The sequence below is a fragment of the Lupinus angustifolius genome, chromosome LG20 (genome assembly GCF_001865875.1).
Source record: "Lupinus angustifolius cultivar Tanjil chromosome LG20, LupAngTanjil_v1.0, whole genome shotgun sequence".
NCBI lineage: Eukaryota > Viridiplantae > Streptophyta > Magnoliopsida > Fabales > Fabaceae > Lupinus > Lupinus angustifolius.
In genome coordinates, this window is record NC_032028.1 from 1,748,223 (window position 1) to 1,764,162 (window position 15,940).

Consider the following 15,940-nt stretch of genomic DNA (forward strand, 5'->3'; position numbering starts at 1 on the left):
GTCGGTTCACCGGTTTTGACCGATTTTAATACTTGACCGGTTCAACATCTATACCGTACCGGTTATGAGACCGACTCATTGATTGCACCGGCTGGTACGATTCGGTTTTGACATCATTGCTTTAACCTACCAAATTAAATTACATATTCCGAAGAGGTTGATTTCATGATTATTCTTGATATACAATACAAATCTCTAACCTAACATTTTATTTTATTTTTCTTATATTTTTTATATTTTTTAATTTGTCATTCATCCTAGTGTTGTATTGGGTATACATTCCAATAAATAATAAGATATTAGTCTAGTGATATAAAATGTACATAAATTACTAAATAGATCAAAAGTTTGATTCCAAAGAATAATATTTGTTGGAAAAATAATACTATAAAAATGATCAATTTCTTACCATTATATAAAGATATATTTGGTTATAGCAAAAAATATGTCTATTAAACTTACATTAAGATATTAAGATGATGTCATTGCATAAAATAAGGTTTGTTATTTTTGTTTAGTCTGCACCTTGTTCAAATAACAATTACTCCTAATAATGTTTTTTTAACCATAGGAGTTTAAATATTAGACTTAAGAGTAAATTATACTGACATTTCATGAATGTTAGTGAAATTATACAAATTATTTATACCCTTTTAAAATCTACACAAATCACTCCTAATTACTATATGCATTACACTAACTAACCGTGTAAGATAGATATGTGTAATTTCTTAAATAAAAATGGTGACATGTGTAATTAAATCAAACAAAATATGGTATATTGTAAAGACAAATCTAAATAGTATAACAATTGATTTATTCATTATTTTGGTAAGTTACAATATAGTATAAGAGTAATTTAAACATCTTCTTAGACTTATTGATGCAGTGTGTAATGAATAAAACATAATGAATATACATCAAGTTGGATACTATTTGGACTTGTCTCCAAAATATACCATATTTTGTTTGACTTAATTACACTCGTCACTATTTTTGTTTACGAAATTACACTTTTCTCTCTTACAGATAATTGGTGTAATGTATATATATATAATTATGAGTAATTTGTATAAGTTTTACAAAAGTCTAAGTAAATTTATATAATTTCACTCAAATTCAGGGTGTAAGTATAATTCATTTTCAATATAATTCATCCATTGATATATATTTATATAGGAAAGAGTTATGTTTTGCATAAAATTTTATATCCACGTACCATCAAACATTAAATGTTTAGAAGTGTTGATTTTTTTCTTTTCATTTTACCATCATATATTAGATAAATAGTAAAATGCAACCTTCCGCATAAAACTAAATTAGAATAATGAATGCAAGTTATAGTTCTGTTTCTCTTTCTCTTCACCAAACAAATTGTTGTTGTTTTTTAATTTTTAAATGTGTAACTTGTGTTTGTAACCATGAATTTTCCCAACTATTATAATTTTTTGTGTTTTTATTTTTTGAGGTGTACATATATTGTAGTTGGAGAAGTATTTTTCTCTTGAGTACGGATAAGAGTTATTGCTTTTATAGCAAAAATGTCATTTCATTTGCATTTAAAAGATAAAAAATATCACAAATGCTATTTCTTTTATTACTCTTGATACATTATCTTCTCTAATAAAAGAGTGACGATCCATTTATTATAAAAGTAATTATTAAAATTTACTTTTCATCATAACCATCAATTCAATGAATATCTACTGATTTAAATCTACTTATTAATCGAAGGATTGATGATTATGACGAGTACTCTCATCCTATCTCTTATCAGAAAGTATGTACTTGCTATAGGGAAACTGAAACAATGGGGTCATATATGATCTCTAGGCCATTTCATGAGATTTGGTAGGTCTCCCTAAAACCTAACATAATTATTTATCCTCTTCTATCATCATTACTATCCTAAATTATCGATTAAGATCATGCATTAATTCATCTTCATAATTTGCTCACCATTCCACTTCTGATTTGATTTTGATGCAAAACGACCACATGAGTTCAAAAAAGTTTCTGCTTACTTTTGAATATATTGTATACTTTTATTTCTCTCAATTTTTATTTATATACATATTCCCGAATCACATAGAACAAATCAACAAATCATAATTTATATCCATATTTTTATACGGGTAAAGGTTTTTTGTCCGGCAAATATAATAAGATAATAACAAAGCAAATTCATGTAAATTTACATTGATTAGGTTGCTATATCCTAAAATTAAATCTGAAATATATAAATAGATTTGATTTGATTTTAGGATAATAATAACCTAATTTATATATTAATTATCATTGTTACATTCATAAAATAATACACATAAATAATATATTATATATTAAAAATATAAAAAAGACATTACACCAACAATATACATGTATCAAACCCATTTTAATTTTGGAATCTTAATATAAGGAATAATACATTAAAATGGCAATTATTATTCATTAAAGTATGTCCTCTAATGATTTTTTTATTTTCAAAGTTGTCTCAAAACTAATATTTTGAGATATAAATATGATATTTTCATCTATCAACAAAATATTTTCGCACACAATTTAGATTAAATTTATGATATATACTTATTAAACTTGATTACAAACTTAACAATTGTGTTAGAATTCCTAGGTGAAACATTTTGTTTTTTTTATTAATTAAAGGTGATTGAAAAACAACCCTTATCCTCACCCAATACTAAATAGACAACCTTTAAAGAGAAAAATATATTTAAATATACCACTTTTAAAGAAAAAAAAAATCATATTTTAAATCCTTAAAGAAAATACATGCATCAATCAATTAAACCAACCCCCAAATTATTGTTTTCCTTAAATAGAATTAGAATAAAAAGTTGGCACCACTTTTACCTTTCCCTTAGTCCCCCCAATTGTTATGAATATCAAGTATGGTTCATTCTTATTTATTTATTTCCGTATGTATGCACTAACAGTGTATGAGTTTTATACACTGTCATTATATCATTATTATTGATTTTTTATTATTTTTCACTTTTTAGAAAATGTAATCCAAATAAACGATGGATAATAAAATATATGTGTATAAATCTTTACACTGTTAGTATATACATTTTACACTCAATAATAATATCCTTATATATCTAATTATCTATATGAGAAAAGATGTATGTTTTGATATTGTATAAATTTTATATAATATCGCTATATAATTTACTATTGATATTTAACAATCTTCAATTTCTTAGAGAAAGTAATCAAATAAACGGTGATAATATAATATATATATATAAATATTTACAATCAGGCATGCATAAATTATATATATATATATAATAATGTATCTCTTCATATTAGGAGATAATTTATTTCCTTTAGTTGATAAAAAGGTGACATATGTGATATTATATATATATATATATAGCATATAAAAACCCAATCCAAAGAAAACAAAGGTCAAAGAAACAAAACGAGGTCTTAGGGTTCCGACTTCCGATTCATTATTCTCTTAAACCCCTCTCTTGTTTTGATTCACATTCTCATTCCTCTTTTCTATTGATACAAACAAATCATTCTCGTGTCTATGGAGGCGAATCAATCTCTTCAAGAGAACTCGGAATCGTTCGATTTGAACACTCAGAAACAAGAAGAGGACATTGTTATCCACAACGGTGAAGGTTCTGTTTCTGCAGTGTTGGAAACCAAAGAATGTGATTCAAAGGCACAAGGCTGTTCTGTTCAAGCTCCGAAAAAGAAGCGTGGAAGAAAATCTAATGCGGAGAGAGAAGCGATGAAGTTGAAGGAAAAGGTAGATGATGATAACGTAGCTGCTTCTGTTATTGAAACGCGTGGTATAAGGTTGAATACTCTGAATGAAGGTGTAGAAGAAGACGAGTCTGAAGGAGTAAATGGTGGCACTGTGAAGAAGAGACGGGGTAGAAAAAGAAAAACCCTAGGCAAAGGTGAAGCTAGTGATGCAAAAGCAAAAGATGAAGCTAATGGTGAAGAGATTTTTAAGGATGGCCATGAAGAACAGAGTGGCTTTTCGAAGCAGAGTCGTCGTGGTAGAAAACGGAAAACCTCCAACAATGATGATGAAGCTAGTGATGCAAAGGTGGAAGATGGATCTAATGGTGAATCTGAAATGCCTTCAGAGAGCACCACTCAGAGACGCAGCTTAAGAAGTGCTCGTAGACACAGTAATACACCAGAGACTCTAAAAGTCAAGAGAAATGTTAAAGTAAAAACATCTTTCTGCTCATTCTGGAGTCTTTCATATATTTTTTAAGTTTCTAAGATACATGTTTGAGTTTGGCTATAGTTATGAGTTTATGACATGTATATGGATTGCTAATTCAGATTTTGGTGCTATTTATGTTTCTTGATCAATAGTTTACTGAAGAGGAATGCTTAATGTGCCATCAATGTCAGAGAAATGATAAAGGCGAGGTTGTGAGGTGCACACGTTGTAAGCGCAAAAGATATTGCTTGTTCTGTTTGAAAAATTGGTATACCTTTGTTTCTCATCCAGTTTGTTTATTTATTCTTCCATGTATATCAGCTTTCATGCTATTGAATATGCTTGTCCTTAAGGCATTTCCAGTTACAGATCTAGTTCTATGTAATATATTTTTATTTTCTCCGAATTTAAACACATTAGATGGTAATGGCAAGAAGCAAAATGCCAAAATGATTGTATGCAATCATCAGTTGTTTACAAAGTTTTTTAGTCATTGGTGTGGGAAATCTCAAGAAATCACATAGACATATGCTATATTTGCTCTGCAACTATTTCTTACGTTAGGGAGAAACCACCTAATTTAGAGACAATTGCAAGATCAACACTCTGAAAAGTAATTGCGAAGATTAGAGTTTAGAATTAGATGGTGAAGACCTGACCAATGTTATCACTAATTTTTTTTCTTTCTGTTCTGTGTCAAGGTATCCTGAATGGAAAAATGATGATGTTGCCGAGGCATGCCCTGTGTGCCGTGGTAATTGTAATTGCAAAGCATGCTTGCGGTCTGATGAACTTATTAAGGTCAGCCTCCTCACCAGGGGCTATATATTGTGTATTTGTGTTTTCCTGTGATTTTCTGTCATTTGAAACTTGGTCGTTTGGTTTACTATAGAAAATGAAGGAAGAGGCGAAAAAGAAGAGGTATGAAGGTAATGAAGTTGAGCTCTCTAAGTATTTGCTGATACGACTTCTTCCATTTGTAAGACAGTTGAATGAAGAGCAAATGCTTGAGTTGGGTCTAGAAGCTAAGAGACAAGGTAGGCCACTGTTTTTTGGATTGTTTTGCACTGTAAAAAATCAATCTGGTGCTGGTGCAAGGCTAATTTTGATTAGTGTCCGTGTTTTCATTTCTCACTATGTCATTATACTATATAAGATTTTTTCAACTGATTCCATGAAGCCCTGGGTCTCATTGCATATGATGCTTGATTGCAAAAGTGAAAGAATTTTCTTTTTTATAAGCTTCGATATACTCTTAAGCTGTTGAAAAGCTTCATTATTGCAACCCGGTTTTCTGATGTTTTTTCCTATTAATAATAATTTGCTTTGCTTGTGTTTCCTTGTTTTTTTTGCTTTATTTTAAATTCATTTTTTTGTGGCATCCTACTTTAAATTGTTTTTCTTGTATGCTCCATAGCACCATAGCTTGAGTTGGTATCCCATGTCATGCCATGCCTGAGTTCAGTACTAGCTGTACATATATCTATTTCATCGTTTAACTTGTTTTTGTGATGTGCACTGCAGGGCTCTCACTCTCAGAGCTAAATATTGAAAAGGCAGAATACTCAGCGAAGGAGCGTGTCTACTGGTTGGGATTTGTTTGATATCTTTTCGTTTTCTAGTTATGCTCGTATTATTTTGTTGTTGACTTATGCTGTTTTGTAGCGACAACTGCAAAACATCAATATTCGATTACCACAGAAGCTGTAGAAAATGCTCTTTTGACCTATGTCTCACCTGTTGCCACGAGCTTCGTAATGGGCAGCTTCTAGGTGGTGCTGATCCAGTTGAGTGGGAATTTATCAAATGCAGTCTTGATTATCTGCATGGAGGAAAAAAAAAGGAAAAGGTAAAAAACGAAACGCTTGCATGCTGATGTGAAACCTGAGATTCATGTATTACATCCTGGTGCTAATGCCCAGATTCATGAATTACGTGCTGATGCAGGAGTCCGAGATACATGAATTACCTGCTGATCCTGAGCCTGACATTCGTGGATGGTCAAGATCTGGGTGGCATGCAGAAAGTGATGCTAGCATTCCCTGTCCAAAGGTCAATGATGTGTGCTGCCATAGTTTTCTTGAGTTGAAGAGCATTTTTGGTCAGGCCTTTATTTCAGAGTTAGTATATAAAGCAGAAGAACTAGCAAAATCATATAAGGTTCAAAATGCAATTGAGACTCCTGACAATTCGTGTTCTTGTCCGAAGATCTGTAAAAACACAGATGTTAGAAATAATATGAGGAAGGCAGCTTCTCGTGAAGATTCCAGTGACAACTGGTTATATTGTCCTAGGGCTGTTGATTTGCAACCTGTGGATTTAAAGCATTTTCAATGGCATTGGAACAAGGGGGAGCCTGTCATTGTCAGCAATGTGCTTGAATGTACATCTGGTTTAAGTTGGGAACCGCTAGTGATGTGGCGTGCTTTCCGTCAAATAACTAATACCAAGCATGGTCAACATTTGGATGTGAAGGTCTTGGATTGCTTAGATTGGTGTGAGGTTGGTTTAATTTCCCAATCTTTAACTGGAGGGGATTTTTAGAGAAATTAATTGTTTGCCTTCATTCTTTTGAATCTTATTTCTAATTTATTTAATGTCTATAATTTCTTTTTACTGCAATTGCTTTTTGCTTGAAAGTAGCAAAGTTAGAATAGTTTATTTGTTGAATAAAATTGTATTGCGTAAAGTTTTCTACATTTTTTGCATTTGATAATGCTTTCTTTTCTGGTTTTAGAGAAGTTGCTGAAATTTTAATAGTGTCAATATGTCAAATATGAAGAGCATGTCAGTATTGAATGCCCTAGACCAAGAGAGAATTCCTAAGTACTTAATTATAATTTTTTTGTTGATAGTTAGTTAAAGGTTATTTTCTGAGTGCGTGCAATTGATCTCTGGTACAATGTTTTAATTCAAGTCGTGTGCAGTATGCTAGCTACTTAACACTGTCAACAGCATGGGTATTGTTTGGTCAAGTTGTGTCATTATTACTGTCATCTTCCTGTTTCTCTTGGCTTTCACTCTGTATGTCAGCGTCGTATGTTAAACATCGTCTCAGTTTCTTTCTGGACGTTCTTCATGCCTGTTTCTATTTTTTCTTATGCTGGATAGATATTTTCTTATAACCCTTGCATCCTCTGCTTTCTATTATCAGATTGGTCTTCTTTCATGCTTCTTAGGCATACTGAGGTTCTAGTTAAAGCTGGAGGAAAGAGACAAGACATATTGTTGCTTCATTTTATTTTAGGGTGGCAATATTATTGTTTTTCCATCCCCCTAAAAAAAAACAGACCCAAGCAATTCATATCTGCTTTTTGTAATCAACATTTCATCGCTTATTAACATGTCTTATGTTCATCATATGCAGGGAGAGATCAATATCCATCAATTCTTTACAGGGTATACAAAGGGTCGGTATGATTGGAAAGATTGGCCTCAGATCCTAAAATTGAAAGATTGGCCCCCTTCTAATTTATTCGAGGAACGTTTACCTCGTCATTGTGCTGAGTTCATATCTTCCTTGCCCTATAAAGAATATACAGATCCTCTCAGAGGTGCTCTTAACCTCGCTGTGAAGTTACCTGAGAAATGTCTGAAGCCAGACATGGGACCAAAGACATACATTGCTTATGGGCTTGCTCAGGAGCTTGGACGTGGTGATTCTGTGACTAAGCTTCACTGTGACATGTCTGATGCAGTAAGATTTATTGCCTAAAGTCTTACATTGGCTTGTTTTTTGGTGGATTTCTTTTGGTTTATCTGAATTTTTGTTGTTACTGTACTAAATTGAAAGTTGTATTAGCTTGTCTGATATATAAATTGTTTGCCTGTGAGTCATTGCTTTTCTCTTTCTATTTTCTTATTATTGGATTGTGGTTTCAAGTCCAAGCCATAAGATTGTGCTTAGTCACTTAGTGTGCACTATCTTCAATGCCTAAACTCATTTGATTTCATGTTTGCTGGAGCAATTGATAATTTAAAAGGGAATGTTGTTACAATTGGTGACATCATCTCATAAGTAATTTTCTTGTTTATCTTGAATCTGTTTTTAGGTAAATGTGTTGACTCATATTGCTGACGTGAAATTGGAGCATAAAAATTTTGTCGCCATTGATACATTGAAGCTAAGACACCTTGAACAAGATAAGAAGGAGCTGTTTCGAGATGACCAGGAGGGAGAAACTAATGTTGGGATGCCTGCTAGTTCACCCTCTACAGTAGATGATCTTTCAAATGGGTCAGAGTTGCAAGATGTTGAGAAAGTCAAAATGAAACATGAAAGCATGATGTCAATTGGGGAGGATGCTTCAGATGGTGCTCTATGGGATATTTTTCGTAGGCAGGATGTACCTAAATTGCAGGAATATCTGAAGAAGCATTTTAGAGAGTTTAGGCATGTCCACTGCCGTCCTTTAAATCAGGTAAATAAGTAAAATGATTTTCCACTATTTGTCAGGAGGCTCCTTTTAAACTGGTGTCAATAGTTATGTATGGTTCCTACAGAATGATTATTTAACATGGGCGTTGTAGTTTTACTGCTGCCTCTTTTCATCGATAGTCCTTCACTCCTTAATGGCATATTCTTTGGAAATATAGGTTATGCACCCCATTCATGACCAAACCATGTATCTGACGGAGGAGCATAAGAGGAAGCTAAAGGACGAATATGGTCAGTATTGTCTATAAACTTTCCATTTTTGTCTTGGGGGGTGGTTTGTTTAGCTGATTGAAGGGCACTTGTTTAATGAAACTCTTATATTTTGTTTAGGGATTGAGCCATGGACTTTTATTCAGAAGCTAGGAGATGCTGTTTTTATTCCCACTGGCTGCCCTCACCAAGTCAGAAATCTGAAGGTAAATTTGACATACATGGCTGATTTATTTCATCTTCAACGTATATATGATGTTGCCTTGTATGCCTGCAAGTGATTGATTCCTAAGGTTGAATTTTTCTATTACATTTTTGTACCCTGATTCTGACATACTGTGATTGCAGTTTCTCATTCTTGTTCTGTTTCATTATGTTCCTTCTCTACAAATTATTTTTCTCTTCATTACAGAAACAAACCTTTTAGGAAGTGAACTCTTCTGATTCATTTGCCTGTGCTTGTCATGACATTAAATTTATTTTGGCAAATGTCTGTGCAATGCATTCCTACAAACTACTTAACCTCTTGTGACTAGCTTTCATCTTGGGGCTTGATTAGTTTCTGTTTTAAGTATACGTGTAATATTCTCCATGTAAACGTCCGTAATAAATCTCTTCCTTTTGTAGTCATGTATTAAGGTTGCACTTGATTTTGTCTCTCCTGAAAATGTTGGTGAGTGTTTCCGATTGACAGAGGAATTCCGCACACTTCCAATAAATCACAAATCTTCTGAGGACAAATTGGAGGTATACTTTGTTTTATATTTATTTAATTGTTCTGTTTATATGTTCCTTCATTGTTTTAAGATAATGTCTCCTATTTTCTCACTAGCTTCTTTGAACTGTTTTTATATTTGGGTTATAATTTAAAATAAAAGTTCTATGTTGTGGTTGTGGTCTGAACCTGCTGGAATTGGGGTTAATTGGGAGATGTCAGTTTGGCACCTAAAACATTTTTGTTGAAATGCAAACGTTATCTGTTGAACATATTCATTTGTTACAATTGAAGCATTAGCACCATCTTTAGGAAATTCACACTAGTAATTGTATTCTGACAATACTAATAAAATGTTAACCAATTTGTATTTCAAAAAATTCCCTGTTGTTTAAGTTCAAATTTAACTAGTATCAATACTCGGTTTTGTTGTTGTTGGGCTGAAATGGATTGTATATAATTTTTTCCCTCGATTCCTGTTTTGGAAACAGGTGAAGAAGATGACGGTGTATGCTATGGATAATGTGGTTAAGAAATTGGAGAAAACGAGGTTAGTGACATTAGCTTCAGGTCTTTTGTGCATTTGCTGACAACATTGTTTACTTAGCTGTCAGAGGCATTATTAGATTATCTTTCATGTACTCTTGCACACATTATATTACGTTCATTAGGATCATGCTTTTAGATTTTCATTCATTGTATCACTTACAAGATTAATGATTGTCATTTGATTTACAGGTCTGGGGAAACCTAGGTTCCCAATGTAAGTGTATCTATAACAGATTGAAGCTGGTTTGAAGTGTATGTTTTTTGAGCCAATATATTGGTGAGGTGTGATAATCTTGGATTATGTATGCCCCAACTGTAGAACAGGTTTTTATTTTGTTTTCTGTAACACTCTTGTATGAGGCACTTTTTAAACATCACATTACTGACATGTAATGGTGTGCAATATGTATCACCAGTGGTATATCCTGCTTTCTTATGCTTAATCAAGTTTAGAACTTCAGAGTTGCCCTTGTTTCGTTATATTTTGCAAAAGTATTGGGGTTGATGTTGATGTCATGACCTTATATAGTTTCTGCCTCTAAAACATTCTGAATGAGATTACTTAAAAAAAGATGCAGAAATTTGGTTTTCATCTTGCAATTTCTGTCATGGGATTGACAGTGGTATGCTTTGGACAACTTAAGGAAGATTTCATTGTGTCATGTGCAGCATACATGACTTTGTTTATTTGGAAATCTAAGACCTTATTTATTGGGCACAACTTAATTTTATGCATGTTATGTTTTTTGCAATTTCTGTGTTGCACGTTCTATTGGAGAGGCAATTTTACCATAAATTTGATTTTAAGCATATATACGTGATATTGGAGAGGCAATTTTCTTCCAACGAAATTATGATAAATGATACGAATGGGTAACGGCTCATTTTGTGAGGATGTATTGTCAGATTGGAAGGAATAATTATGAAAAAACTATAAATGGAACTATAGTTTACTATACTAAAAAGTTTTTTCCACGATTTTTTAAAAATGGTTTCGAGAACTATACTTCGAAAAATGTATAAAATATTATAAACTCTATAATTTGATATTTCGGACCAGTACTATAATCTTAAATCATTGTTGCACAAATAAAAATGTCAACAACTACATTGATCGTTCATAATGAAATAAAAACATTTTTACTCTTTTTTTTTAATCATTTTTTGTTTTCTGTTTTTTTTGTTCTTAAATAAAAATTATTACTGAAAACGTGAGAAGAGAGGTAAATATGGTGAAAAAAAAGTAAATATTGTAGGACCCAAATAAAAATAAGAATGGTGTTTATTGTTAGGAGAAAACTATAAAATAATGCGTATACCAAATAAAAATAAAAATTGTATTTGATGTTGGAATGTCTAATGAATTATGAATGATTGTTGTTGCATAAGTGAGAAGGTAATCTATAAGTGAAACTGAGTTAAGGAAACGGTGAAAGGAATACTTTGGTTCAAGTGTTATATGTTTGATTTCTTTTAAATAAAGTATCGGGCTTGAGTCTTGTGGATGAAAAAATATTCATTGGGAGAGTTAGCCTCACTTACATGTGGATATTATCGGCTCGAACTCAGACAGGATTGCCTCTAGTGCGAGCATACTTGTGGGAGACCAAAAAAAAATAACATCAATAATTTTTTGGGCCATCTTTGTAACATTCAGCCTGGGCCGATAAATTGAAATTGGGCCTGGCCCATAAGCGTGAGAGAAAAAATTCATAGTAACCGACAAATCGATCTTAATATCAAGATCAACGATTGGCTTTTTAAATCGATCAAGTTATTCAATCTTTTTCTCTGTTCCTTTTCTATCTTTAGAACCCTAAATTTTCATCCTTTTTTTCCCCTTCAACTCTCTGAAATCTCCTTCATTCGTATTTAATTCAGAGCTGATTTAGAATTTTAAAGAATAGACGAGGAAAGTTTGAATCCGGATTCGCTCAATCACTGGTAACTTAGGTTCCTTTTTCTCAGTTTGTTTCTCTCTCTTTTTCCTTTGAATTTGAAACAATATCTATGCTCTATGTGGCAATAGGCGCAAGATATGAACTCGCTGTTTGGTTCGGTTTATACAAACACGGTATTTGGTGTTTTGAATTTCAAAAACATACAATCAATTAAAAGTTAGGACATATAATTGAGTAATGGGTTTTTGGGGTTTTTGGTTTTCGATGGTATTTGATTATAATTTGCTTTTTAGATTTGACGTGTTATGTATGTGTTGAATCATGGTTCTCGCGTTCAAAGAGGTTTTCATATGTTAGAGGATGTAATTTTGAATGTGGTGTGGACATAAATTTTGGTTAATGAATTCTATGTGGAAGTATTACATCCTTATCATTATTTGGTAGAGTAGGTGGTACTTGTTAGAGACAGAGACTTTTTGTGAAACCTAGAATGGTGAACTTAGTACCAAATTTGACTTAAGAAAGATCTATATTATCGTCTGATTTAGATATAGATATTTCGCGACTTTGTGGATCAGATGAAATATGAACTTGGGTTAGATGAGGTGGTTATGTGGACTTATACCTAAGCAGCTGATATTTGAAATCTAATAATGTAGCTGCTTTGATGTTAAATTTATAATGTTATTGAAATGGGTCCTATTACTTAGGTTATACTGTTGTAGGACAACTTAAGCTAATTAGGCACCTCATCCAGGATATTGGAACTCCTGTTGATTTTTACCCTCTTGTACCTTTTATTTATTTGTTAGTGACCTACAGATGTTCATGGTTTTCACTGAGTTTGTATACAGTCTTATTTTTTTCCGGAGTGTATTGAAACCACTGTAGATTCAAATGCTCAGTGGGCTTACTCATATACTGTGTGAGGCAAGTCACATTGAGGGGCAACCATGGAGGAATGGATGCATGTTTATGTTAATGCAGTTTTGGGGTCTTAAATTGCTATGTAATTTGTGATATGATTTTTGTTTATGCAATGTATTGTGCATACTTGTGACTGCCTTTATTTGATGGACTAAGCTCCCCTTGGTTGATTCTGTCGTTTATATATTTTGCTTGTTGCTTTTATGATATTTATGTTTTCTTGCCAAATTCACCTGTTAGTTGATTTGAGATACTTTGGGGGCTGGATATCTCTAACCGCTGGCCAATCATGTTATTTTTTCTTGAAATCAGATAATACTTGGCAGAATATTTGTTTGGTCATTTCTTTGCCTTCTTATAGCTCCTTATAGTTTAGTTGCCTTGTCTCCCTTCTCCAGGTTAAGGATTGACATCGAAATCAAAAGATGCCGGCTACAGCAGGTAGGGTTCGCATGCCCGCTAACAATAGGGTGCATAGCAGTGCAGCCCTTCAAACCCATGGTATATGGCAGAGTGCCATTGGTTATGACCCTTATGCACCCAATAAGGAAGACAAAAAGGATACTTCACAAAATCTTCCAAATGATGAGCCTGACGCTGAGAATGCTTATGCCAGTTTCCAGGGTCTTCTTCAACTTGCTAAGATAACCAATGCTGATGTCGATATATCCCGTGGAGCCTGCAAGAGATGTGGCCGTGTTGGGCACCTCAAGTTTCAGTGCAAGAACTATGTGAAAATCAAGGATGAAACTGAGGAGAAAAACCTGGACATGTCAATGGGGTTAGTTGGATTGGATAAAAAGTTGAGGGGGGATAAGAGAAGCAACATTGAAAGCTCCGAAGAGGAGGATAGTGAGAGTTCAGATTCTGAGGTTGATTCAGAGATTGAGAGAATTATTGCTCAAAGGTCTGGGAAGAAAATTAGTGGCAGGGGGGGTTCTTCAAGAAAGAAGGGGGGTCTGGATGATGATGATGGGTCAGACAAAGATTCTGGTAAGAAGAGGAAAAAGAGAGGTAGGTCAAAGAAGAGGAGTGGGAAGAGGGAAGTTAGCGATTCAGATGACTCGAGTGAAAGGAGGAGGAGTAGGAGGAGCAAAAGGAGAAGGGAGCACAGGAGAAAGAGGGACGAGTCTTCAGATGAGGATGATGAGCATAGGCGCAGGCGAAGAAAGAGTAGGAAGGAAAAGAGGAGAAGGAGAAGCCGTCCATCAGATTCTGATTCTGAATCATCTGAGGATTCTGGTATACGGCGCAAGCAAAAGAGCAAGAGAGTCTCATCATCATCTGATTCTGATTCGAGTGGATACAATGATTTGAGGAGAATGGGTAGGGATGTCAAGAAATCAGAAAAGAGGAGATGCCACCGTCGTGATGATGAATAGTGTGACAAAAATCCGTTAAACAGTGAATTATATGCCCTTCATGAGTCTAAACTCTTGTGTTAATATACTTATTTGCTTGTTTTAATATCGTGCCTTTGTCTGGCTGGAATTTCAGAATTTGGATGTTCAACTACTCGAGTCTCTGACTACATAATCACTTTTCTAAATCCGTTGAAGATGGAATAAGTTGATGATTGTTTTGTATGTGCTTTTCATTTATGGTGTGAATTTTGTAGCCACCGGCCATATGAAAATTACAGGCATTTGGTGTATAGTGACTCCCAGCTACTATGTTGTGCCACACTTTATGCCACTCCATATGCTATGGACACGTGACTGGTCAAAAAAATACTTAATAATTAAATTTTAACTTAATATATTTTTTCTGATTAATCACAAGTTCATGGCACATGGAGTGACATAAAGTGTGAGATAGTAGATATGTACCCATAAATGTTAATGATGTCAAAGATGTAGGGAGAATTAGTGAACAACAAAAACTGATACTTTTGTAGGTTATAAGAAGCTAGTCATTAAGAATAGATGAAGCTTGGCTGTTGGTGGAATGTCCTATGAACTATGATGCTATTGCTAGGTTGGAAGTGCTAAGCCCATAACTATGAGCTAAATAAATATCATAGTTAAGGAAAATGTAATTATTAGTTTTGAAGTAATTTGGAATAACTAGGGTTATATATATATATATATATGCTATTGGTTGTTAACTTAACAAAAAAGTAACCAATAGTGTTCAAAGCTTAAATCATGTAGTTTAAGTGTTGTGCATACAAGTCTTTGCTGTGTAGAAGGAAAACAAAAAGAAAACAATGGGTGGTGCACCATTACTTGTACATCTAGGGGTACCAAAAGAGTACATCTTCCTTTTTGGGTAAAGAAAACATAAAAACATAATTTCTATTTCTCTCTATACAATAAGGATGATGTCCCCCTTTCATGTCATGTAAAAAACATTATTCTCATAGTTATAAGCACATTTTTTTCTCAAATTTACTAAGATTAAAGTTATGATGCTGATTGTTGATGTATTAAGCAATTGTGTACACTCCTTTTTTATTCATATATCATTTTCTTATATAATCTGTAAGAGGTTCATTGGGGAAAAGGAGAGGACCTGTGGGAGTTATTGCCATCATCAATAACTCAATGCTCCCTTTCTACATAACTTTGTTTTTGTTATCTAACAATATCTGAAATCTTAAGTTTTGGTTGTTGCTTTGCCATCTAGTTTTTCAGGCCATGTTGTTATTATCTTGGTTATATAAGTAGAATGTAATGAAATAAACCAAAGTGTTCATTCCTTTATTCTGCTTTGGTTGAATCCATCTATTGCAGAATTGGTATAAAAGAGAGAAAAGGTATAAACTTTCAAGTGCAATGAAATCACTTAGGTGAAATAAAATGTGTATCCCTTCATTATTATGAACTACTAAGGAATGTGCATTGCATTGGATGTTTTTTCCTTTCCAATAGACCCAACTAAATGTGGAAAATATGTCTTATTCCCATTCTCATTCTGTCTCTACGGCTCTCCATTCTGTCAAACCAAATGGTTACTAAAATGTACAAGTGCTTAAAACT

At 33.3% G+C, this 15,940-nt stretch overlaps 2 protein-coding genes across 5 annotated transcripts; both read left to right on the plus strand.

Moving 5' to 3' along the window:
• On the plus strand, positions 3,420 to 10,588 carry LOC109335964 (lysine-specific demethylase JMJ25-like). Of its 3 annotated transcripts, none has more exons than XM_019572248.1 (14): positions 3,420 to 4,219; positions 4,372 to 4,487; positions 4,921 to 5,020; positions 5,112 to 5,256; positions 5,744 to 5,807; positions 5,885 to 6,068; positions 6,167 to 6,721; positions 7,587 to 7,916; positions 8,272 to 8,640; positions 8,816 to 8,888; positions 8,988 to 9,073; positions 9,495 to 9,614; positions 10,074 to 10,152; positions 10,190 to 10,314. In XM_019572248.1, the coding sequence occupies exons 1-14, from the start codon at positions 3,563 to 3,565 to the stop codon at positions 10,297 to 10,299; spliced, it is 2,988 nt and encodes a 995-aa protein (XP_019427793.1). In that variant the 5' UTR covers positions 3,420 to 3,562; the 3' UTR covers positions 10,300 to 10,314. The 3 variants fall into 3 exon arrangements, with proteins under 3 accessions (XP_019427793.1, XP_019427794.1, XP_019427795.1); XM_019572249.1 differs by having other exon boundaries at positions 5,885 to 6,072; positions 6,165 to 6,721; positions 10,074 to 10,159; positions 10,190 to 10,223; XM_019572250.1 differs by lacking the exon at positions 10,190 to 10,314 and adding an exon at positions 10,321 to 10,588 and having other exon boundaries at positions 3,421 to 4,219; positions 5,885 to 6,072; positions 6,165 to 6,721; positions 10,074 to 10,132.
• Positions 11,910 to 14,566, plus strand: LOC109335965 (CAX-interacting protein 4-like). 2 transcript variants are annotated; one of them, XM_019572251.1, is made up of 2 exons: positions 11,910 to 12,075; positions 13,358 to 14,566. In XM_019572251.1, the coding sequence occupies exon 2, from the start codon at positions 13,385 to 13,387 to the stop codon at positions 14,339 to 14,341; it is 957 nt and encodes a 318-aa protein (XP_019427796.1). In that variant the 5' UTR covers positions 11,910 to 12,075; positions 13,358 to 13,384; the 3' UTR covers positions 14,342 to 14,566. The 2 variants fall into 2 exon arrangements, with proteins under 2 accessions (XP_019427796.1, XP_019427797.1); XM_019572252.1 differs by having other exon boundaries at positions 11,914 to 12,075; positions 13,336 to 14,566.